At 36.8% G+C, this 24,724-nt stretch overlaps 1 protein-coding gene across 1 annotated transcript in view; it reads right to left on the reverse strand.

The window, feature by feature from the left end:
- Positions 1-24,724, reverse strand: part of LOC145785349 (A.superbus venom factor 1-like) — a 53,229-nt gene that overhangs the window by 14,064 nt on the left and 14,441 nt on the right. The window contains exons 16-34 of the mRNA XM_082597007.1: positions 24,007-24,195; positions 22,393-22,456; positions 20,608-20,768; positions 20,364-20,511; positions 15,961-16,114; positions 14,961-15,089; positions 13,908-13,999; positions 12,819-12,964; positions 12,298-12,355; positions 11,800-11,975; positions 11,041-11,179; positions 9,533-9,605; positions 9,083-9,219; positions 7,297-7,381; positions 6,834-6,993; positions 6,275-6,519; positions 5,271-5,452; positions 2,111-2,256; positions 1,480-1,654 (exon numbers count right to left, since the gene is read on the reverse strand). Of these exons, the coding sequence (XP_082453133.1) occupies positions 1,480-1,654; positions 2,111-2,256; positions 5,271-5,452; positions 6,275-6,519; positions 6,834-6,993; positions 7,297-7,381; positions 9,083-9,219; positions 9,533-9,605; positions 11,041-11,179; positions 11,800-11,975; positions 12,298-12,355; positions 12,819-12,964; positions 13,908-13,999; positions 14,961-15,089; positions 15,961-16,114; positions 20,364-20,511; positions 20,608-20,768; positions 22,393-22,456; positions 24,007-24,195 (2,659 nt within the window). The remainder of the gene's footprint in view (positions 1-1,479; positions 1,655-2,110; positions 2,257-5,270; positions 5,453-6,274; positions 6,520-6,833; positions 6,994-7,296; positions 7,382-9,082; positions 9,220-9,532; positions 9,606-11,040; positions 11,180-11,799; positions 11,976-12,297; positions 12,356-12,818; positions 12,965-13,907; positions 14,000-14,960; positions 15,090-15,960; positions 16,115-20,363; positions 20,512-20,607; positions 20,769-22,392; positions 22,457-24,006; positions 24,196-24,724) is intronic.

Raw genomic sequence — 24,724 nt, forward strand, 5'->3', positions numbered from 1 at the left:
AAAGTTCCAGATAAATTGCTGTGTGCGGTGTGATGATAGGTGATTCAGTTGCGGTGCGGTGTGCGGATAAAAATTTTGGGTTCGCTGGATTTCTACTTACTACGCGAAATGCTTTTAGTTTAGCTGAATTCTACCTGCAGTTCCAAGCGGGACTTTGCAACAGATGCCACCATAGCGAAATGTCACAATAGCTAAATTCTACTGTTAGTAGTGGTAGGCTAGTAACCGACTTGTTTTCTGTGTGAGGATTTTCAGTAGATTTACGATTTTTTGTGCTATATGTGTTTGTTTAATGTTTTTACAATGTAAATGTATTTGTCTTGCTTGAATTCTCAATACGGAAGACAAATTGTGTTTTCTGTTTGTCAATCATATTCTTGGTTGTCCAAGGCAGAAAGTGGGTAACTTAAAGCAGACTGCGTTTTCCGTTTTGGCTGCTAAAATATGTTTTTATTTTCTCCTACCAACAATTTCGCGGTCACCAATCAAATATGCGTGCAATACCTAGTTGTGCAGAGTGACTTCTGCGTCCTGCACGCAGTCAGCAAAATCTGTTACATTTACATAAAAGTAATGTGTGCAGACATTTTATCAAACTGAATCACAAATTTTGCTTGGATGGTGTGTACAGCCTTTGTAATGCTGCTACAACAGTCACCATTAGGCCTACAGTAAGCGATGAGCAATGAGCATGCCATCTGACAGTCAGCAGATCTTATGATAAATTCCAGAGACCAGCTCAGTAGCGGAGTGGTTTCGGCTTCGGTGCTGGTAGATCTGAGATCGATTCCAGGTCGAGTCAAACCGAAGACTCTATAAACGGTAGCGATTATGTTCTTTCTTGCAAAATATGCAGTGAGAATAAGTCGGGTAATAACATGGTGACATTGTAAACCTGATATAAAATTAAAAATGAACCCTGTCGCTAAAAGGAGCTTAGCTGTTGTAAAGCCACAATAAATAAAATTATAACATCCTTATTATTAATTCCAGGCCTGTCACACCATCAGACTGCAGGCCCTTTCATACAGATTGCAGGCCCTTTCAAAACGATAGCTACAGTATAATCGCAAAACTGTATGTTATTGCCCACTACCGCTCGAAAACCACTTTTTCAAAGTATTTATAACAATCTTCTCGTGTTTATGTTGTGTACATTTTTCATACTTTCAGCCACAAAACTTACAACTTACCTGGGCTTACAAAAGTTATAACAAAAATTTTGTTTATCAGACAAGGAAAGGCTTTATTGTACACTGTTGGACATAGTATGGTACATACTGTAGATCGCTATGGTACGGTATTACAAGTTTTAAAAATAAGTGACGCACAAAGGTTGATTCAAAATGGCGACTATTTATGAAAACATCTTTTATGTTGTGTTTTGTTTAGAAGCGTGTAGTGACTAGATATCAACAGTTTTTGATAACTTTGATATATACGGATCACGAAGTCTATTTTGATATTGCAGGAACTCACCTAAAGCAGTGACCGAAATTCGTTTTGCGTTTCTGATGACATCGTCAGGAATTACAACTTCTGTTCTATATCCAATGTTTTCATCAGTTAAGTCTATTTGATGCCCAGGATCGGCCCAAACCGTTCCAGGTGCAGTGAATTGCAGATTGAAGTTAGTTTCAGTTGGACCGTCGTCCTAAAAACAATCGCAAAGTTGTTGACAACGTATCATCTAGCAATGTCATTGAGCTGTAAAGTCATTTTCGAATTGTGTGCAGTTTTTATTTCTGCCCAAAATGTTGTACAATCAAGAGTAAGCTAGAAAATTTTCTCTAGAATTTGAACTAAATGTAAAGTGCAAGCAGAATTACCAGTCCGATAAAGCTGAAATCAGGGATTTTTTTTCTGAAATATGACGAAAGTCTTTGTCTAGTAGGCTAACATAGGCTACAATACTTCAGTCTAATGTGCTTTGCCTTAGAAAGACAACAAACATTTTTTTAAAATAATATTTCAATATTAAAATTTGGACACAAATAAAGCCTCTGAAGAGCGAAATGTGAGTATCTTATCGAAAAGATTGCTTTTGTAGCCTACAGATACATGCATGATAATTTGTTAAGATACAGGACCTTTTTTACAGCCAACTTACTATTCCAGCAATCCACATTTCGTATGTTGCCAATGCTTGAAGACCAATTACAGTATCTTGTGTTGAAATAAAGGCTCCGCCTTCATTTCGCTGAGTGATCAACCACAAAGCGATTTTACGAGCACGATCTACGGCTGTCTGTGGAACTAAAACGTACAAATAAATAAAAATCACGTGAGAATAAGCGCAATAAACAACACGAAGTAAGTTTAGGCCTACCATATTTTTATCACCCAAAAAGAAGACATATTTAGTGAGCAAGTGAAATGCCAGTGGATTTTTACGTTTAAACAATTTTTACATCTTCTTAGATGATTATAGGCCTATGTAGCAAAAGTGACAAAAAAAATAACATTACTTATTTCTTTGTCAGATTCAGTCAATGAACATTCTGCTGTTTACTTGATTTTCTCCACAGAAAACATGCGTTTTACGTTTGCATTTTGAGCCATTATAGTGTATTGTAGATGAAGAATTGCTCGATTTTTAACAATTTATTTAAAAAAATTTATAGTTCTGTAATATTTGAACTATTCTGTCCATTTTCTAATGTGCTATCATTTAAACAAAGCTAATGCAAGTTAGCTATCAGGTTTAGGACGCCTTTGCACTAACTTTGGTATAGATCGAATAGTTTAAGATCATCAATGCCAACATTTTTCTCTGACAGATACTTCTACACACCGCTGAAAAGCGTTATCCTATTCTTTGGTGTAAGACAGCATAAGCAATAAGCATCCAATCAGTGCCGGTCTTGGGGTATTTCGGGCCCTCTGCGAAATATGCTTTGCAGGCCCCAATGACAATGATCCAATTCAGTAGCGTAGCTAGGTATTTTGAAAGGGGAGGAGGGTGGCTTGACGGAAGACAAGAAAAACTTGACGGCGTTATCGCCGAAGGCGACACCCAGCGGCGGGGGATGTGGGGGGCCTCCCCCAGAAAATTTTGAAAAATTATTTTGAATTTGGGGCATTCTGAGAGCATGTTCAACAAAAATTTGGGTATGAATGTTACTGTAAAATGGTGCTAAAGCTATGTCTTTATGTTGAGTCTGGATGCAACCTATTTCGTCCCCTGAAAAATGCGTACCCCGATTTCGTACCCTGAAATCGGAGTAACAAAATCAAATTTCGACCTATTTCGTTTCCTGAAAAGATCGAGAGAAATTTTGAAATGTTTGTGGCAACTCCGATCAGCGACTTCGGCTCTGTTGTTTTTTTTACCGATCTTTTCAGGGTACGAAATGTTCAGGGACGAAATAGTTTGCACCCGTTGAGTTTCTATATTTTCTTGTTGCTAATTCCTTTGCTGCATTCACTTGTTAAACTTTTTCATTGGAAATGACAAAATTAATGCATTTTCTGAGTAAATTGCGAGCCCCCTAATTTGCGGGCCCTGTGCGATCGCACGGTTTGCACACCCCAAAGACCGGCGCTGATCCAATCAAAGGATGTGAACTCGGAAAATGAAATTAGTGATCTATTTATCCAAATAGGCAACACAAGAGTCGAACAATAGAAATACATCTGACAAGGTTATCGAGTAACACTTTCTTCGTTTGCCACAAAAATAAATGTATCTACCATATCCAGTATCCACAGCAAGCAAAACATTGTCAACCTCAAAGTCAATAAACACTTTTCTTAAACAAGGATAGCCTACTTCTGCCACAGCTCACAAAAAACATATTTTTCCTTTTTGGTATCGTTGCTTAGCCTTATTTAGCTTTCGCCAAGGTCACGTAAAAATAAAACCATGTTGAAAATGATAGCAATGCAAAAAAGAAGACATTTGAGCATTTCCAAGTGTCCTCGGAGGACAACTCATTTTTTATGAAAAAAGAGGACTAATCCTCCTAAAAGAGGACATATGGTAGCCCAAAGTAAGTTGCCTTTACTAAGTGCTGTTCTTGATTAAATCTTTTTGATGTATGACGTAAAAGGTAGTCTTTTGCCTTCTGAGAAAGGCGAGCCATGTAGGCTACAGTCTTCTTTGACTGAGTTCAATCTTGCAAAAACAAATTAATGCATCCCTAGCCGCACTTTTTTTCATGAAGCAGACCGAATATTTCTATTGTAACAAGATATTTTTTGCATTGTAGCCTACTAGACCAGGTTCAGTTCAACTTGAATGCTTAGCTATGCTTACGTTGACATTCGGTTTATTAGAACTTCCTTGTAGCATTGCTTATTTTATTATATTAACATTACTGAGTAGCGCTTTAAAAGTTAGAACACAAAAAAGTAAGTACTGAGGGGAACCATGGCAAAACTTCCATTACCGTTCTGGCTCCCCATCAATACGTGTTAGCAGGGGTGAGTTTAACTGATGGGGACCAGGGTCACTTTTAGTTTAGGAGGCCCCCGTGCAAAAATATCTTTTTGCGCCGATGGCGCGAACAGCTTCACAAGGTAACTGGTAAGTCACCCATAATGTTGCTAAATGCCCTTACGCCAAGCTCAGTCGCGACCTTGTGATTTAAAATTAACCTTGAAAGAAAAAGGAGGCAGTTTGCAAAAACTTCAAAGGCTGAAAGAAAATAATAATAATAACACAAAATCACATTTTTCCACGTCGAGGTCTCTTCAAAAGGGGGGCCCGGGGCAACTGCACCCCCTTCCCCCTAAATCTGGGCCTGCATGTTAGGCATTAATGTATCATGATAAGAATAACTTGTAAGAAAACAGAAGGTGATTTACTGTATATGTGTGAGCTGCAGGGTGTGCAGCAGATCTTCAGTACAAACTCACGCACTCAACTCAAACCAAACAAATTAGGCTCCTGGCAATGAGCTTTTGGATTCCACACACAACACACGAAGCAGGCATTAGCCATATTGCACAGCGTCAGCTTTGAAAACACACAAAGTATCTGGTGTAGGTACAGCACCCAAAACGAGCTTATCAGCTATTGGCGGCAGGCGATTTATGTAGACTATGGAAAAATTTGCAAGTCCAAAAAGAGTCGTCAGCAAGAAAATTTAGAGCTTGTTGGCTATCATCTACAATCAAAACAATGAGTTCCAAACGGTATCCAATTCTATAATGTAAGCCATCAGTAATGCATGACAATGACATGCTTTTTAAAACACAGAACCGCGGTTTCTAAGCAATTTGTCTTGCTTTGACAGGTTGCCCTACTTCTTGAACTAATCTTTTACCTGGATTTTCAAACCTGACCATAGCGATTTGTGCCAGTAGCGCGTAAGCAGTTGCTTCAATGCTAACCGCTTGAGGCCTTCGGTTATACCAGTACGCATGAATATCGGTTCCAGCTATATCACTGGCTGGTCGACCAACCCAGTAGATTTTTCCATTTTCAATTGAAGCTGTTGTCAGCAACCTGAAGAAAATGTTGAGAGACATAAACATCAATTATTTGGTCATCAACGCGACCAAACTATTATTAAAGGTAGGCTACAATGCTCCAAACCACACCATGTCAATCATCTCTACCAGAATGCTCATTGCTCAATGCTCAGTACCCAAGCTCCAAGTAGGATATCACACAGCCTATATTGCACCAATGCAATGACCTCGAGGATTGGCTGAATGAAAGTCTCAAGCACTTAGTGAAATAGAGAGTGAGAAAAATAACGTTAGACTATTTACCAATCAGATTTTATAAAAATATGCAATAAGCTTACATCACAGTAACATGCAATTTACAAACAGGGAGAAACACTTATGTACACTCAGTGTTGAACATTCAGTGTTGAACTTCAATCTGCTTAGCCAGGAGCAGCGAAAGACTATTTGGTCATCCAGTCAGTGAACAAAATGAAATGAAAATGTCTTCAATGAAGTAAAAGTGAAGTAAAAGCCTTGTAATGAAAGTGTTTAGGACTAGTAATCGTTATGTAATACTTTGAGTCTTATTCGTCATTGTAGTCTATAAGCCTCTTGGCTCGAGGCCAAGAGCACGCTTCACCTAGATTCACGATGTTCCCGGACTACACTGGAAGGATCTTAGAGAGCAGTCATTTTTTGGTTGCATTGGAGTCATACCAAGCGACCATGGCATTGGTAACTTTTAAAGCATTGTCGATCTTACATTTAAATAGTTTGTGAAAACTTTGAAAACTATTCTAGACCACATAGTCTCATTTTTATTTGATATCAACTTACTGTAGAACAACTATCTTACTTTAATAGCTTAGCCTACCTTCCGAAGATTTCTCTTGCCAGTCTGGAATTTGGTTCATGCAACGCAAACGTGTATGACAAGAGGGCCAGCGCGTAAGGCCTTCTTCTAAATGTTACATCCTCTTTATTGCCACTCAAGTAAGCGACTGCGTTAGTTGCTGCTGTCTGTATTTGCATATTGAGCTCAGGAAGACATCGGCTTTGAGTCTCCAACAATGATATGACAACGTAGGCCGTTAGAGTCAAACGTCCACCCACAGCACCCTACAAAAACAGTATTTCGGTGGTCAATAAATTTATCATTCAATGCAGCCTATCGTCTTACATTTGCATGGAGTGTTTAATGTTTATTCGAAACTAAACCAAATGACTTGCGTCAGGTTTGATAAGGTTTTAACTAAGAGAAGCGAATAGATTTAGTTTTGTTACGAAAAGAAGGAAACTATCTTGAAGTACGGTACATGTAAATTCTATGATTAAGTTATATTTATTTATTATAATAAATTGTTTATAGAGTTTTACTTTGTAGCCTATGATTAATACAGTAGGTCTACATAGAAAACGTTACACAGGCATACATGCATTTCTCGATGGTATGGTGGACGCTTTTCATCGAAATATGTCCCATCCACTTGTTGAGTGAGAAGCCATTGCAATGAGTCACAGATTGGTCGGATGTTTAAGTCAGTGTCATATTCTTTTGCTTTTGTGAAGACTTTGTCAACAAAAGCATTTAACCTAAGATAAAGCAGTATTTAGTATTTCGTATGTTATCTCGAGCACAGCTTTGTGACGTAAATGAAACATTAAATTTTATTTTTACTTTGCACAACATCTAGGAAAATTGTTAAAGAAAGCGCTTGTGAAAATAAAGAACGTTTACACTATTATTTAGGTTAGGCTACATTTAAAAACAAAGGTAGATGCTCTGAGGTAACCTACATGTATTCAACTTCATTTTTCTGCTGCAAAGGGAGATTGTTTATTCTATTTATTACTTTAAAAAAATTACCTTAATGACGAGTGGAAATTCTATCTTACCATGTGCTTGGTGGATATGTAGAATGTACAGCAAATGCTTTCATTTGAGCTGCGTTGGAGCGGAATCCTAATTCTCGAGCGTAGCCTAAAAAGTTTTCAGCATTGGAATGAGAACAAATAATGTAGCATATGTCCGAAGGAGTACATTATGGCTTAACCGTACCTGTTACTGGCGTAGACCCTATGGTCTCGCCCTCTGCTAATTCAGCAATTTCACATAGAAGCAGTGACGCTAGAAACTTGAGATTGCTTGACTTTTACTTTTTTTTCTTGCCCCAACTTTTAATTCCAATTATGTTGGTATCGGATAATTGTGAAGTTCACAATAAACCTTTCGTCACAGCCAGTTATGAAATGCAAGGAATTTGCTATTCAATAGCTTGATTGACAGTTTACTATTAGCGTGCGGTTTCATTTTGTGTTTGTCACTCATAACGCGACGGCGCTAAAATTCCATTCCGTACCCAGGCAGCAAAATCCGTTATTTTTACATTGATTCAACGTCGATTTTGTTCTCTGGGTAGGAAGTCGGTCTATGACGCGATATGAGTCATTCTTTGCTGGCAGACAGTAATTAGGAAGGTAATTTGTTATTTGCCCAAATTGCTTTGTAGTGCAAAAAGTGCATGGAATACTGTTTGCACAGAAACGGAAAAACAAAATTGATGAAATTCTGTGTTCAATGCACGAAAACTTTCAAAATAAAATGTAAACTGAGAAATTTGACCAAGAAACGGCGAAAATAGATCAAAAACCGAGTCTTTATCACCTTTTCTACCTAAAATACGCAATCACGAATATATTTTGCGAAATAAATTGATTGAAGTTATAAATAAGGTTTTTGACCAACGATACATTTTCCCGTTGTTATTTGATATAAGCCGACGGAGTAATTAGCAATAAGAGAGACGTAGACCTGATGGTCTCGGCCAGTAACTCTTGCCGCCAAAAGGAAGCAGTAACAGATACGGTTAAGACAAAAAGTTATCAATACGGTAGTAAAAATAAAACATATAGATTATATTATTTTATTTAAGTTTTCGTTTTAGAAAGAAAAGAGAAATGCTATCAAAAAGAAGCAGCTTTTAAGAAGCGACTTCAGTTGAAAATATTGGTGCACTTTAAATGTTTTATATACAGGATGAATGACAGATTAAAATTTTATTTTTACAAGTTTAGCTTGATTTTTTGCAAACCTTGTTGAATTTTTTCCTAAAAAGGGTACACTAATAAAATAACTAAAATCTACTTCTTCTGGCGTGTCCTTTGGATTATCCGCTATGAAGATGTTTAAGACTATTGAAAAATGAGAAGAATAACCTTTAAATAAAAACATGTTTTTCAATTTCTTGATTTCTTTTTGAAACAAATGATCATCAGAACACACCAAACGGGCACGAGATAACAGACAAAAGATTAAACCAGATTACCACTTGCTAGGGCACAGAACGTTATAGTTTAAAAGCAAGCCAGTGTTAGTAGGTTTACGTCAAATCCAGATGTCAAATAAACTGTGTTTAATTTCTATTTCAATATCTAGAAAAAGTGATATAATTTTCATTTTATGTATATTGCAAATTTGCAATTTCTGCTAAGGCACAAGTACGTGTCAAAAACGTTAGAGTTTATTTTAATTATGTTATATTTTTTGTGTATAATACATTATGTTAAATCCGTTAAAGTTACTTTATTTTGTTTGTTTATGGTTCAACAAAGCGAACTTTCTACCAAAGCTGTAAATAAAGATGTTACACACATGCACTTATTATTATGCCATAATTCCCACCTGATTCGATTCTTGCAACAGATGCATCAAACGCTGGTGTTCCCGACTCCATGCTTCCAACTGACTCCAAGTACATATGAGCGTAAACGTTGGGGCCACACACTAACATGTTCTGCTCCCCACAACCATATGGCATCCTATATACACAAATTTAAGATTTTTGTTTGTACTTATGTAACTCGGACCACATTGCATTTCCTTTTGAAAAACAAAAGAAACTTATTAATAAAAACAAAAGGTTTTCTCTTTTTCAAAATAAATATTCGTAGAATTTATTTTATCATTTCTTTTCTCACAAAACAGCACAGCAACATATGTCTATAATCATTAAATAAAACGTTAATTTTTAATGCAGGCTTGAATGTGCGCTAAGTGTTTGCAATAAATAAAGTATGCTTTAGTTTAGGTATCATACTTTCTTCGTTGACAAATATTTAGCCTACTGGATACCTGAAAATGCTTTCGATGTTGTTTGGTTTTTGTGTGATAGGATCAACTTCAATGGACGGCCCCAAAAAGTTTGCTAAATAATATGGTGGCATTTAATGTTCTGTCAGCTACTACAAACAGTAAAATAGATACAAGCGTAGCATTCCATACGAATGATAGTCTTCAACAGGGTCGAAATTCTTTTCTACACTCGGGCCATTTCAAGGGAGGCATTATTTTTACGGATAGTCACAAACGTATCCAAATATTATGAGCAATTAGAATCTACGTCACTACTTTGAAAATGTCCATATAGGGATATGTAATTTCTTTCTGTGAGACTTGATAAAAGTTCTTAGCGTCTTGGTTTGTATGGTATATTGGGAATATGGTTGCCGATCCTCAATGCGCTAATATGCAGAGCCAGGTTTTTTTTTAAGGTTTGGTTTGGGTGACCGCTAAGTAGTTTTAAGAGACCGCAAGTGTTTTATTTAAATACCAAAAAATAACCATAACTACATACAATCAACGCAACATAAAATGAATTATTCGGCAAGGCACAGCTTAAATGATTGTGACAGCGACCAAACAGCCTGCCCAACACGGCCGCCCAACAAGTTTGCTGCACAATCAAACAAAGTGTGCTTGTTGGCTTCTGCTTGTTATGTTTCCACACGTAAAAACTGATCATTGTGCGCCATAAATCAGAAATAAACATTGACAAGTATCGAAGGTGCACTTCTTTTGTGAATAACTCTTTGATTCAGCTGTTAGCTGTACTTCCACTTATACTTTTTTCCGGACGTGAACTATTGATCGTAGGCTATATTCGTATTATCGACAAGACATAGCGAGAAACAACCATTACTTTTCCACTGTAGTTGCAAGTCCAAATTTTGGGACACCGCTGGAGAAACTTGGGGGACCGTTTCGGTCCCCTAAAACACCTTAAAAAAAACACTGTGCAGAGCTATCGGAAGAAATCTATACGGCTCCGACTCCTTTACAGCTGGCCGACTTCGGCTTCAGTGTTGCCAGATTTTTGAGGGTTACCAAAATTGTTAAAAGTTTTGTTCTTTTTCATTTATTTTAAAATCTAATTTCACATAAGTTGCGACCAAAATTGAAACAAAGACTTTAGCAAAAATTGACAGGAACAATCACTTGTATTTTCAGGCAAAATTCTAGAACGCCATTGCAATATTTGCAATATTTAAAAAAAATATTGCAACCAAAAATTTTTATTCAAAAATTGAGTTTCACTTTTAGCAGCAGGATCGTTGTTTACTTCACAAATGCAGATGCAAACGTAAACAGTCATTGCACATGACTAGGGAACTGTCTTTTGAAAGCAAACGCAAACCGCTACTACCACAGCGAACCCGCAGCATTAAACTAAAAGAGGTCGTTTTTATTGGTGAAACACAATTTGTTATTGTTCATTGCTTCGTTGTTTTGTATCAAGTCAGAGTCGGCTTTTTTATCGACTCCGACTCCTCAGTCCTGCTAAGGTGGTTTATTGGTCTTACCGTATGCGTAAAGTTTGCACTTCCGGGTTCCCTGTACAAAGCTTTCAGGAAAGTCCAACTCGATATCAAAGGTTTGTCTTATGTCATTTTTTAAGTCAACAGCGTAACTTTGGTATGTATCTTTAACTTCCCCAGACTCCTACAAAAGAAGAATCGCAATTATTGCAAATATTAGACACCCCACTTGCCGCTGTATGTCTGAAACTACTCACAAAGTCTAGAACATTTTCTAAAATGATTTCCTTTCAGACAAAGTAGTCATAAAAGTCGTTTTAACAGGATATTAAATGTTTGAAAAAGTGTTATCCACAAAGATTTCGCTTGGGATAGTCTTTTGGTTGTCACCATCACAATATTTGTAAAATTGGTTTTGTAAAGTTTTGAATTGGATATAATAGGCCATTCTTGTCTTCAAGTCAACATTACACGTAGGAAGAGCTATGCCTCTTTTGTGCTTTAAATAGTCTAGATTTCACTGTTAACACACTTTACAAATATATACTTACAAGCTTTTTACTCCTTGTATGATTAATGAAATATTTTATAGCATTTATGTAAGAGAGTTAAAGTTTGATCACTAGTAGCCTGAAACCAATCTTTATAAAATATGCATTTTCCTCGCACTTGCACCAACTTAAAATGCGATTTCGAGAGTATCTATAGCTTCTTCCGGTACAGTATCTTGCTTCTTTATAGCCTGCACAATACATCGCAAGATCTGCAATCAGTCTAAATTTATCAAAAGCAATGCAACCAAACCTCAATGCGAATCTTTTTTCTGATTTGATCCAAAATTTCTTTTCTACCGGATCTTATAATGCGAAGGGAAATCTCAGTTTCTCCACTTTCCGGCACATTTAGTGGAAGTACAGTCAGTATTGTGGATTTTGCACGTCTGCTTTCCACTCCAAGATTTATCAGTGGATTCCATTGTCCTGCACATAATGAAACAAAGTTATATTCTGTATGCTACGTCAAAACACGTACGCACAATGTTCCAGGCTAGGTAACTTGGCTACTTTTGAAACATACTGTTGACTTCTATAATAACTTAAGCACATTAAAACACGCAAGTTATACTATTTTCTTTCATTTTTAACCTATTCAAAGATTGATAGAGGTTAGGTAGAGAGTTTGTCTTGTTGTACCATAAGAAACTGGTGGCGTTACTAGGCTTGCTATGTTAAAAGCACTAAAAAAATTGCTGTTAATGAGATAGTAGAAGCGGAGCTGTGTAAGTCACACACTTGTACTCACCCGGTGTAAAATGTGTGCATAATACGCCATCTTCCGCTGGGTTCACTTCCAGTTCAACCTGAGTAACATTAATTAACATGAAAATAAAATACTATTCGAGACAAAATATAGATAACCATCGACAAATTTAGATATGTGGTTCTATAAGTCATTTCCGCTAGAATACTTTATCTACAATCTTTATTCTTTATCTTAGTTAAGAATACTTTATCTTTAAAGTTTTTATTAAAATAGGCTTAGGCCTACACAATATTAAGTAGACCTAAGTAGCCGAGTAGTGTTAATGTATAAACTTTCGATGATTGCAATGCAACATACAGTCTATGGATAGACAAGAACCAAAATGGATCCACTAAGGAAATAAGATTTAATGTTGAACTAAAAATTACCTTTTGATACCAAATGAAAAGTTTTGTCTCGTTTAATTTAACAATAGCAATAATGTAGCCTATATTAGTATTCTCTTCAATTAAACGCTTCTGGAGCATCAACAACGTTTCAGTGGTACATCGATCATTTACCTGTACTCCATCTTCTTCATCGTAGTTGAAAACGCTGATTTTCAAGTTGGCTTGCTCAAGTTTCTTCAAAGAATACGGCGTGTACAGCTGGATGAACACATCCTTAAACGTGCGCATGTTGGCCGTCTCAGCAACACAAAATCCATCTGTATGAAAGATAAAGAATATGAATTGATATGAAGCTGTTTCTCAATATTTATCCCATTTACAACAATTGGTTAGTTAAATCATACTAAAAGCTTTACCAAACCACAGAAGGAGTGCTTATGTTGATTGAGCTCACAACTGAATTTAAAACTAGGCTCACTGAAACAAGACAAATCATAATTCAGTCTTCTGTGTATGAAGTGTTTTATTGTACCTTCAAAAATCGAAAGATTTATAGTTGTGTTAAAATGGAACAAGGCTGCGTAATTGTTTTTTGGGATGCATCTCACTTTAAAGCAGAGATTTTAAACTGGCCACAAAACAATATTTCACATTGAGTTTGTTACAAATTCAAAGGAGAGTCTGGCAGATACACAATTTTCAGTCATTTGGCCTTTGCTTCCTGTTCAGGAGATACAATGATAATTTATCTGTACATACTACACAGCAATAAAAATGGAATATTGTTAGCCTATAAACAGTTTTAAAAACTTTCACAATTAAGTTTAGTTTATCAGCTAGTGAGGAATTGAAGATTTTTTATGCAATCATTCAAAGTGTTTCATTAATGTTATTCGTCTTCTAAAACAATAAAATGCAATGATTTGGCGCCGTTTAGCCTACAGATGATTAAATGGAGAATATTTTTATGCTCATCACGCCTATACAATTCACAGACCGTTCTTGAAAACTGACCAATCACAATGCAAAAAAGCACTTCACATTTCTTCTGAAGACAGAAAAATATCTTCTCTTATCAAAAAGTGGAAGAATTTTCCACCAAATTTGGATTTTATTACGAGACGTAGTTAGTCAAAGCAACACATCTTTAGCAAAGATGCTGAGAAGCGTTTGGAATTGCCAATGCTTGCTCTGCACGAAAACACGTGCTGGGTCCTGTTATATCCGCAACTACGCAACAAATCAACCAGTTAATCTCACCTTCTTCGTCTTGCATACTGACAGCGTCGAACTCGAAAGTCGTGATACTGTCACGTGCAGTTTGTGGAGAAGATCCATGTCCAGCACCGTCGCTGAAATTTTTTCACTAATCTTTTACATACAATCCAATTTTATATCGAAACAAGCAATTTTATGAATTAAATGGTTTTTACTCAGTATTTTCAATATTCCACCTGTTAGGCTACTTCTGGCTGATTACGTTGTAGATAAGCCGAATTTGGTTGACAATCACTTATCCTATATGCTAGCTCATCAACAATTAAAGTATTTCTTACAGCTTAAAAGTAACCTTTAGTTTAGGCTATAACTTTATCCAACACTATTTCAACTCTATTTTGAAAATAAGTTTGTTCTTCCTTTTTTCTGCAAGCTGCAATACCTAAACCATAGCTTTACTTTAATTTTGGCAACCGATCACCCAGTGGTAAGTTGTATTTTCAAAACACATTTGCACTTCGAGGTTTATGTTGGTTAAACCAAAAATCTGCCAAAATTTAAAAAAGAAGAAAAAACATCGTCAAGCAGTTTGGGTTTGTTTATTATTCTTCAATGGTTTGAAGGTGAAATGATCAGGAAACCTTTGTGATGCCGCAGTTGGCATCTGACTTAGTGAACAAAGAAACGACAAGATCCAAGAACGAAGAAGGTCATATAGGCTACTCTCCAGGTGTATGCTTCAACAACACACTTCAAGAACAACTCTCCAATTTGTGGCGCCTAGTGTCCGGTGTAACAGACAACAAACCATGCGGAAACTTCATTCTGTCAATCTCCTCCACCGGGCTTGCGTCAGTGTATCAAGGTCTTTGACAAGATTGCAAAACAGCCCAAATTCAGCTTCATAAAAGGCTTTATCGGTCAGAAACTAGACATTTTTGCAATCAATCAAGTGTTTTGACCCCAGAGGAGAATGATATTATTTCGACGACGTAAATAAAACAAGTATCATCTTCAAGTCGTAGCGTCACATCTATCTGAAGTATCACTCCATGTCGAAAATCAAATGCATAAGAAGATTCTGACAAAACTTACAGCCGGATGTTGGTAAACACCAAATTTTCTTCAAAATTGGTTCTCAAACCAGCCACACTTCTTGCTATGTCACCAGGATTATTATTGTTATTGCTTCGACCCGCTTTAAATCGATTTCTACTTCTCCGTCTGCAAAACATGATAAAACAGATTGATTCCATTTTTGCAAGCCTTCGCTTGGGATACGTACAAACATCTACAACAAAAGAAAATGCGAATTCCAAAAATATGCACTGGAGGGCGCAAGCAACAATTTCCAACCCACACGCTGCAATTTTTCAATCACGGTTTGATTATATAAACTTGTAATAAGTATATTAAACCCGTAGGCTCACCCTAAAACCTATTAAAGCACCTTCTCAGAGTTTCAGCTATCATGCAAAGAACGCTTCCAAATATACAGTACAGTTGATATCTCTTTGGTGCAGCGGCAGCTCAAAAGTTTAGTCAAGTTTAAGGAGAACCACAATAAACTGTATTTGGAACAGAATGTAAAATACCGTTGCTATGTGTTTGGACAGAGTTGTGGCAGTCCGCCCGGTTAGCTCAGTGGTTAAGCGCCCGGCTCAAGATCACGCGGCGCTGGTTCGGCTCTCGGGGTGTGTGCTTGAGCAACGCATTTCAGGACTGCTCTCCATTCAGTGACACCTAATGGACGGAATAATTCTCTGGCAACAACACTTCAACAACAATCAAAAACTTCACTCTGCCAATCTCGGTAACCGGCCCTGCGTCAAGAGTGCGTAGTATGCGACAAGTATGCGAAACTACCAGAAATAACCGATCAAAGCTTTGTCAGTCCGAGGATAAAGACTCAGAATCAAAACCAAACCATAGACTATTTTATTGTTTTGTATATCTTTTGCCTTAAATTGTACGAACTAAAGTCCATTTTAATATAATTAATAGTTTAATTATTTGTCATTGGTAAGGTGTTTTGCTGCAAAAAATACTGCTTTACAGAATTGAAATACTAGTAAAACGTTATTGTGATATTTACCTTTTGATTTCCGCCACTACGCACTCATTATAGAATCGCTCACTGCAACCTGGTACAAAGCTTTCGAAATTATCTACGACTCTTGTTCTTCGGTTTTCGCATGACTCTTCCCTTGCGATTTTTCCGCTCTCACCGCACTGCTTAAGCTTTGCATCTGTAGCATATAGGAAGCCTATTTTAATTCTGCCATGTCTTATTTTGTACTTAATTTTTTTGCCTTGCAAAAATTCCTGGTTGTAATCTTTTTACATCAGTAGGCTTACGTTATACCATTTTTTGCGAATTTCACAAACGCTGAACTTATTCTCGTGATAGATTAAAGCAAAAGATGTCTACCTAACTTTATTTTGGTTAGTTTTTTCAAATATTTGACGATAATAAATTGTTAGACGTTTAGCTCCTTAGGTCATTTTTGCTTTGCATCAAGTCGCTTTCTTCCTTTGTGGGCTGATATGTTTACTGTTGTTAATAATAATAATGTTATGGTTTTATTTCTTGTCGCTCTAGAACAGGGGTCATCAAACTTTTTTCTCTGAGGGCCGGATTGCTGCGAGATAAACAGCTGCGGGCCGGATGCAAATTGCGAAATGATATATAACTGTTTAGAATCTCCATTGACTTGAATTGAGCACAGTAAATAACAAAGTCAGCGGTGGAATAGCAAAGTTGTGATGAAAATCGAAAGGTTGCTGGAATAGTTATCCCCTGCTGTGATACACTAGAAGGCATCGTACTCTTGAAAAAACATTAAATCTTTCCAAACTCCAAAGTTGGCCTAGGCTGTCCCCATTTGTGGTGGCCTAATAATAAACAGCAACGTCAGTCCTTTACAAAAAGTTTCCTTAACAGTTGTAGTGCAGCTGTTATTTCCGCAGCACTTGGCGGGCCGGATGAAATCAGTTCGCCGGCCGGTTCTGGCCCACGGGCCGTAGTTTGGTGACCCCTGCTCTAGAACAAGTAAGGTCTTTAAACGACAGGGATCATTTTCAATTTCATATCTGGTTTACGATGTCGTCACATTATTACCCGATTTATTCGCACTGCGATATGCAATAATAATGTTATGATTTTATTTATTGTCGTTTTACATCAGCTATCCCTAACTTTTTTTTTCTCTGATGGACTGGTTTTAAAATAAAAATGCCCTTGAGAACAGGCAATACTGCAGGAAAAACGAAGTTTGACATTAACTTAGGATATAAGTCAAATTGCAATAGATTGAGTTTCGCTTGTAGCAGTATGGTCTTTGCCTACTTTGCAATGTGGATATTAACACCTGTTTTAGTCTGATGTTGCGAGTTCGCTGTGGTAATAGCGCATTGCACTAGCTTTTGGAACACAGTTCCCTAGTCATGTGCTATGACGTGTTCTGCTGCTGATAGAACAGAGATCGATTTCAGGTCGGGTCACATCGAAGACTTTATAAACGGTACCGATTGTGTTCTTTCTTGCATAACGCAGTGAGAATAAGTCGGATAATAATGTGATGATATCGCAAACCAGATAGAAAATGAAAAATGATCCATGTCGCTAAAAAACTTTAGCTGCTGTAGAGCGAAAATAAATAAAACGATAACATTATTATTCATCTTTTACGTCCAGTTCAGTTAAAGATGGTGGTCGGTAATGTTTCCTGTTTTTCATTCGGCTGGGAACGGTTCTTTTCCATAGTTTTGTTCAGCTATTGAACGGTTTACAGCAGGGGTCGGCAACCTACGGCCCGCGGGCCATGTCCGGCCCGCCAGGCGCTTCGTTCCGGCCCGCGAGCAGTTCCAAGCAAAAGCACGCAATTCGGCCCGCCACGATAAATAAGTTGTTTTTCGCATGCTAAAATCATAGTGCAACAAAACCACGGATACTACCTCGTGCTACAAATTATATGCTTCATTGCACAGGTTTCATTTTTGTGCAAAAGTTTAACTAGACTGATTCAATAAGATGATGCAATCTTGAACAAGCCAGATGACATCACAATGCTGGAAATCAAGAAAAAAGGAAATTTTTGCTGGAAATCAAGAAAAAGGGAATCACACGACTGTGATTGCAACTGGTTGATATATTTCAAAATTTAGATTTCAACAGTTGGTAGATTCCAACATTAAATTGTTACACACATTTGTTCTTTTAATAATCGGTTTCAAAGTAATAAATTCCTTTTATCATATCAATGAACATATTATATAAGCATGAATAGGAGTGTAAAACGCCGTGCAATTTAAGGGTAAGATATTCGCGTTTCAGAAAAGCTGTCCCGGCAGTTACGGCCCGCCAGTATATTTTATTTTATCAAATTGGCCCGCTGCTCAAAAAGGTTGCCGACCCCTGGTTTACAGTTTAGTTTGATAGCAGCATGGACTGCCGACCGTTTCTATTCATTTGGTGACGTTTTGGTGAGAATACTAAGTTCCTACTAGAATCAGTTTGCCTTCGTTGAAGTTGTGCCACTGAAATAAGCTCGTGCATGAAGAATTGAAGATTATGTGCTCTAATCACCCCCAGCCACTGCTGTGTCCAGGGGTGTCGCCGTCGCACTGGCAGCTATATATTAGCAGGCTGCTTGGAGTCACTACATTCCATGCCCACAACAGACACAATAGCCTACTGAAGCGAAGCTGTTTAAATCTAAAAACATGAAACTTCACAAAAAGAAGTTTCGATACAAAGTTCTTTATACTGTATACTTTTCATTTTATTTATATTGTACACTGCTAAATTTTTCTCTACGTTACAAATTGTAATCAGCTTATGCAATTAGTATCTTGTAGTAAAACACTTCAAAACAACAAGGGCAATTGGTCTTGACGTCTTTTTAGAGAACTTGCGTTTTATTTTCGTATCCACGCTTACGCCAGATAGTTAAAGATTTACTGTAGATTAAGTCGACGGGAAGGCAAAGAAGTCGATTTTCGTGTCCACCTTCAGGCATACCTTTATGTGTCCTTCCAAAGACACACCCGCATGCTTGAGCGGTGTCGAACCGACAACCTTTCGTGTGTCGTACCAGGGCTCTCACCACTCGGCAATGCAGCTAACAATCAACGAGTCGAGAACACATGTCTTAAATTTAGTTTATGGCATTTGCTTTATTTTGTTTTTTGTTACCTTTTGGTCTTTCGCTGCCATCCTTGTTGTGCGAATTATTTTCGTTTGTTGTGTTGTGTATATTTTTGTTTATTCGCCAACAGAAAAAGAAACAAACTGAACTGTAGTTCGTTACACTGTTTATTCAACAACATAACCTTTTACAGGTTTTCGAATGCTGCTTGCGAAAACAAATTTTGACAACATGGTCTGCTGTTAGTAGTTCAAAATTTTTTTTCGTTATGTGTATTTATGGTTTTAAACAATAGCGATATAATGACATTATCAAAGCGGCCTTTTCTATGTGTATAACTCAAGCCTCTAAAAGATTTATCATGTATAGCATGTATAGCATGACGTCATTTAACCCTAGAACTATCATACCGGTCAATTGACCTATGGGAAATTTGTTTAATTCTCCAGTTAGGTATGAACTACGTGCTCTATAAACATAATTAATCGCTTTGCACCCAAAAACCTTCGAAAAAATCGTAAATATACCTAGAATACAATTTTGGTAAAGAGGTCACTTTCTTCAACCACAACCAAACAACCACACGGCATTTAACATAATCCATTAAAATTGAACATAAACTATACGCTACAAACGTTTTCGACCATACACACGTTAGCCCTTATCAAGTAACAAAAAAATAACTGCTTATCATATCTACAATGAAAATGAATAACACTTAGATTTAACTAATTTGAACAAACAAAGTGCCATTAAAGATCACATATTCTATTGCCAAACATGTGCAAATAACAACCCTTCCTTGGAGTCGCTTAGAACTATGCGTAAATGTTCCACCGAATTCGACACTAAAATTCACGAGGCTTTGCTAATAAAATCATACAATCCTCGCCTCAATACATAGCTGTTTGCCTTAGGCGCTTCTTACTTACTCGACGTCTTTTCTTGATGCGTCTTTGCCTCGCGTAATTTAAACGCCATGTGACGTGCCTTTCTCCATTGCTCTGCCGTTTCATTTTATGCATTTCGTTTTTCAATCAGTATTTAGATCAGTTATTCATTTTCATTGTAGATATGATAAGCAGTTATTTTTTTGTTACTTGATAAGGGCTAACGTGTGTATGGCCGAAAACGTTTGTAGCTTATAGTTTATGTTCAATTTTAATGGATTATGTTAAATGCCGTGTGGTTGCTTGGTTGTATATATACCTAGAACTACCACAAAATGGTGTGACCAATAATACACGGTAAAATAAAGCAATCGATTTACTTATGTAGAGATAGGCTTTTAATTATAATCAATTGCCGAACTATTGAAAATAAGAACTTCTTTATAAGGTCAACGCACCAATATACTCCTGGTTTTGGTTTAGAGTTGCTGTACCCTGGCCTTCCGCTTGACGCTTTTTACGTTTCCTTTCATCATCAGCATCACATTCAAGAGTCTCAATGAGTGGTTGGCGGTTTGACTTGCTGCTCAAAGTAAGTCCCGCTTCCTATAAAGTTGCTCGAATTGAAAGTAACGGAAAGAAACACATTGTCATTCAACTCATAGGTTTGAAAGCAATATTATTACATAAGTTTGTTCTTACCAAAAATACTCCAGATCCATCACCACCACCGTTTCTCACACAACCCTGGTCATAGCTTTCCATTTTATCAAACATTTTTTGTCGAGTAAGACGACTTTTGTCGTATAGAAAATAAGAAGCTCTATCCACCCCACTGATACTGACAAGAGAGTTTCTTGCCCCTAAAACCACAAATGGCATTATAAGAAACAAACAGTTGTTAAAAATTAAATTGCGGCAAATTACGTTAGTTTATATTGCTTAAAGAAAAACATGTTTAGGCATAAAATTAGTTATATAGTATATTAGTGTTTGCAACTACCATAGTGTCTTTTGTTTGCCATTGCTAAATGCTGCCACGTTTGTTGCTTATGGGATAACCCCCCCCCCCAGAATTGAGCTTGATATTTCAATTTTTAATGTTTATTCATTTAATGCGTTATTATTGCTTAATACATCAACGCAATTTATTAGTGGTATTTCTAAAAATTGAGTTTAGTAAAAACTTATTTTTGTTGTGTTGTAGCAATATAGCCACGAAATTGTCAGTGCTGGAACAATGAAGTAAAAAAATGAGTCCACTGCATTATCGTAATTGCTGATTTTTTTGCCTAGGGCTGGAATATTCGATTTGTTTCATGCTAGTGACTAGCCCACTTTAAGTAAACGACAGTTTTCACCGTTTGTTGGAACTGCTCACTAACATGAGCAACTTTAGTTTTTAGTTGAAACGTGTTTAGAACAAAATTTTGTTTCTTTTTGACGAAAAATTATTTTTGTCTTTTTTCATGTCAAGATCGCAACAACTTGGTTTTGTTGTGCGCTTGAGAAAATATGCAATGCTGATGCATGAGAATCATACAATGTACAAGGCGTCATAAAGTAAAGAATGGGTGGGCTTGCGTATTTTTTTTTTTTGTAGTTGTTTAAGTCCGAAGTCACCAAACGTTTTTGAGAAAGGGCCAGATGACAGCCAGAAGAGATGCTCTCGGGCCGAATAACCTTATTTAGTTCAACACAGTCTGCAACCTGGGGAGACGATTCAACAGAGCGGGTGCAACGGTTGACACCTTTGGTTGTTGCGAGCGAGTGAGGTGTGGATAAAAAACTCAATATTTTATCACAACATACTTAATCTTTACATTGCAGTGTCCACTTAACGAACAAGCTATCATATTTTTAACAAGAAAACGTAAAGTTAGTGAAGCTTACTCGCCCATCTTACAGTCCTCATTGTGGGCACAAATACAGACATATGTTTTGTGACCTGTCATAGGTCTACATTTGTTTCTGACGTGAAATAAATGTTGGTTACCATAGTTTAACATGATTTCATGCAATTGTTCTTTTTTAAATCTCTCCATGAAAATGCTCTGCCTACGCCCACTGTCAACGACTGTACTGCATTAGGCTATCCTTTGTCTACAAGAAGCTTTGCATTTTTTTTTAATGGCAAGATTAAAAATTGATTGCTGGCCTATCAATGCAGACTACTTAAGATGATACAATGATAAACCGTCAATACAGAAGCACAAAGAAAAGTTATAATTTACTTTCTCATGCCTCCATTCTACATTATTCTTGTAGTTAATTTTTACGAGCCAAATGACATATGTAAAAGCAAGGGAGATAGGCTGCTGTACCATATTAAACATGCTTTAGTGACTTTGTATAAGTTTACAACATAGTTCTTTTTGAACATTGAAAATATTGGCGTTGTTAAAACTCACAAACTCCCATGCATTACCAGTGATTTCGTGGCAGTGCTATATTTACTTCAATAATAATTGCATAATAGTTTTTTACCTTCAATGTCAATTTCTATTCGTGCTCCAGGTTGCACTTCTTCGGGCACACTAATTCTAAGATCCTACAAAAAAACTTAACAAACTATAAAACGTACAATAATGTTTTTTTTGTAAATAACACTGCAATATGTACTATTGTACATTTTATTATATCACAAGAAGAAGCTGTAACTAATGCAAACAAAGTGCTCAACGCAGCTAGCAGAACTAATACAATTATAGATAAACTAAAACGGCTGAGCCATGCGCTACCTAAACTAAGTTTTCATGTTAGATGGCTTAACAACCGTCATGCACAATACTTATTCAAATAGAATCACTTGTTGTGAAGAAAGGAGCGTTCTTCCCGGCTATCAACACAAGGCTGAGCACTCACTATACAGTACTAGTGCAGCGAGCAGTTGCGATTCGCTAAACCATAACGGTGTAGCTTCCACGCTAGCCAATTAGACCATCCAATCAACTATATGTTTCTCGGCAGCCGATTGTAGCAAGAATTGACAGCCTGGTAAAGCGGCGGTCGAATACCCTTGTGGCAAGAATACGGTGCCATACTGACGAGCCCAGCCTCATAGGCGAAACACGTTGTCTATCGCTGTTAATTCTTGCTACAATCGGCTGCCGAGAAACATTATACATATACAATCACTTATTTTATATTACAAATAAGAATCACTTATTCTATTGGGATAAGTGATGCGCCTGATGATTGTTAGGCCATCAAAAGCGAAAAATTGAGTATCGCCTGACAGCCAGTTTAGTTTTTTTTTTTTTTGTAAATACACTTTACTGCATATTATATTCAAACGTAGAGTATATTTTTGGCTTAAAAACATGCTATCGTGTATAAGCAGTAGTCTGATGTTCATTTTGGATCATCAGTGCGATTGCAGGCTACTGACATTTTGCACTATAGTCATATCACCATTTCCAAGTGATTAAAAAAATAATTAGATTGGAATGCATATCAATAATAAAGCTTTGATAGAGAGTTTGCTTTGTTGAACCATAGAGAAATAAAACAAAGTAACTTCAGCGGGTTTAACATGATGTATTAAGAACATGGAAGCCTTAAGAATCAAGCGTAACAATCCGTCTCTCAACCGGCAGTTATTCGCCTGTGGCTCATCGTTTCTCTTGTGCGTGTTCTAATTGTTTGTCAAATGCTTGTAGTTTACACCTCATGTGATCTGTTTTCCACCGTATAATTTACTTGTAATCATTCCTGTGTCACTCGTTTAGTTTGTGCTTTTCAGTCTAGAGTGTCGTTAGTATACAGTTACAGTTATAGTGCAAAGTCAAATTTACCTTACAATTTTTATTTTATGTATATTGCAGATATGTAGTTCCTGATGAGAACACACGTACGTGTCGAAAACGTTAGAGTTTATTTTTAATTATGTTATATTTGTGTATGTACTACATCATGTTAAACCCGCTGAAGTTACTTTGTTTTATTTCTCTATGGTTCAACATATCAATAAGTACTCCACATTTTCTTAGTCTAACAAGCAGCTGTTTTATATGAAAGTAGTTTATTGAAACTAACTTTTCAGCGTTTTCAGAAGTCTAAGGATTGTCATAACCTTATTGTCTAAATATGATAACGTACCTTTTTGCACTTATCTTCCACATCGAACCAAAATGAATTTGAAACCACTTCATCATTCGCCAGGTAGTAAGCCACCACTCTTGCCGAAGGAACCATTTTCTGAGTTACTAAAATTCTTTGTGAACTTTCAGCGTTTTGTGGTCTTGGTGTGTTTTTTCCACTGTCTACAATGCTTCCTCGGGCAAGAACCTTTCAATTTCAGATAGATTTTATCGCATAGTAAGAAATTAGTTTAATAATATACCCTAGAAAGCATAGGCCTACAAGCCGTTTAACAATATAAAATCATCAGGTAACAAATTAAAGCAAAAAGTAAATCTCCATTTTGTAATATAACTTTTCAGAAGTATTTGTTGTATATTGCTATCATAAACAGCCTATATGTCAAGTTATCCGAAAAAAAAAACAATTTTTTCCAATCTTGTTTTGTACATAACTTTGTTGCTGTGTTCCTCCAACAAACCTTATTTATTCCATTTTACGTATTTGTAGTGAAATCTTGTTGCATGGCAACGGCAGTGGTGGTTTTCATTGCAAAACCTTGTGGAGACTGCAACCAAGGCAGCAAATCAACCCTTTTTGACATTGATACAATGTAAAAACCGGTTGATTTGCTGTCTGGGAAGACCATCTAACTCTAATCTTTAAAACTCACACAACTCTACTGTGGCAAAAGCAGAATATGAAACATAGAAACACTGAAAGTTGAAAAAAGTTA

The sequence above is a fragment of the Aplidium turbinatum genome, chromosome 16 (genome assembly GCF_918807975.1).
Source record: "Aplidium turbinatum chromosome 16, kaAplTurb1.1, whole genome shotgun sequence".
Lineage (NCBI taxonomy): Eukaryota > Metazoa > Chordata > Ascidiacea > Aplousobranchia > Polyclinidae > Aplidium > Aplidium turbinatum.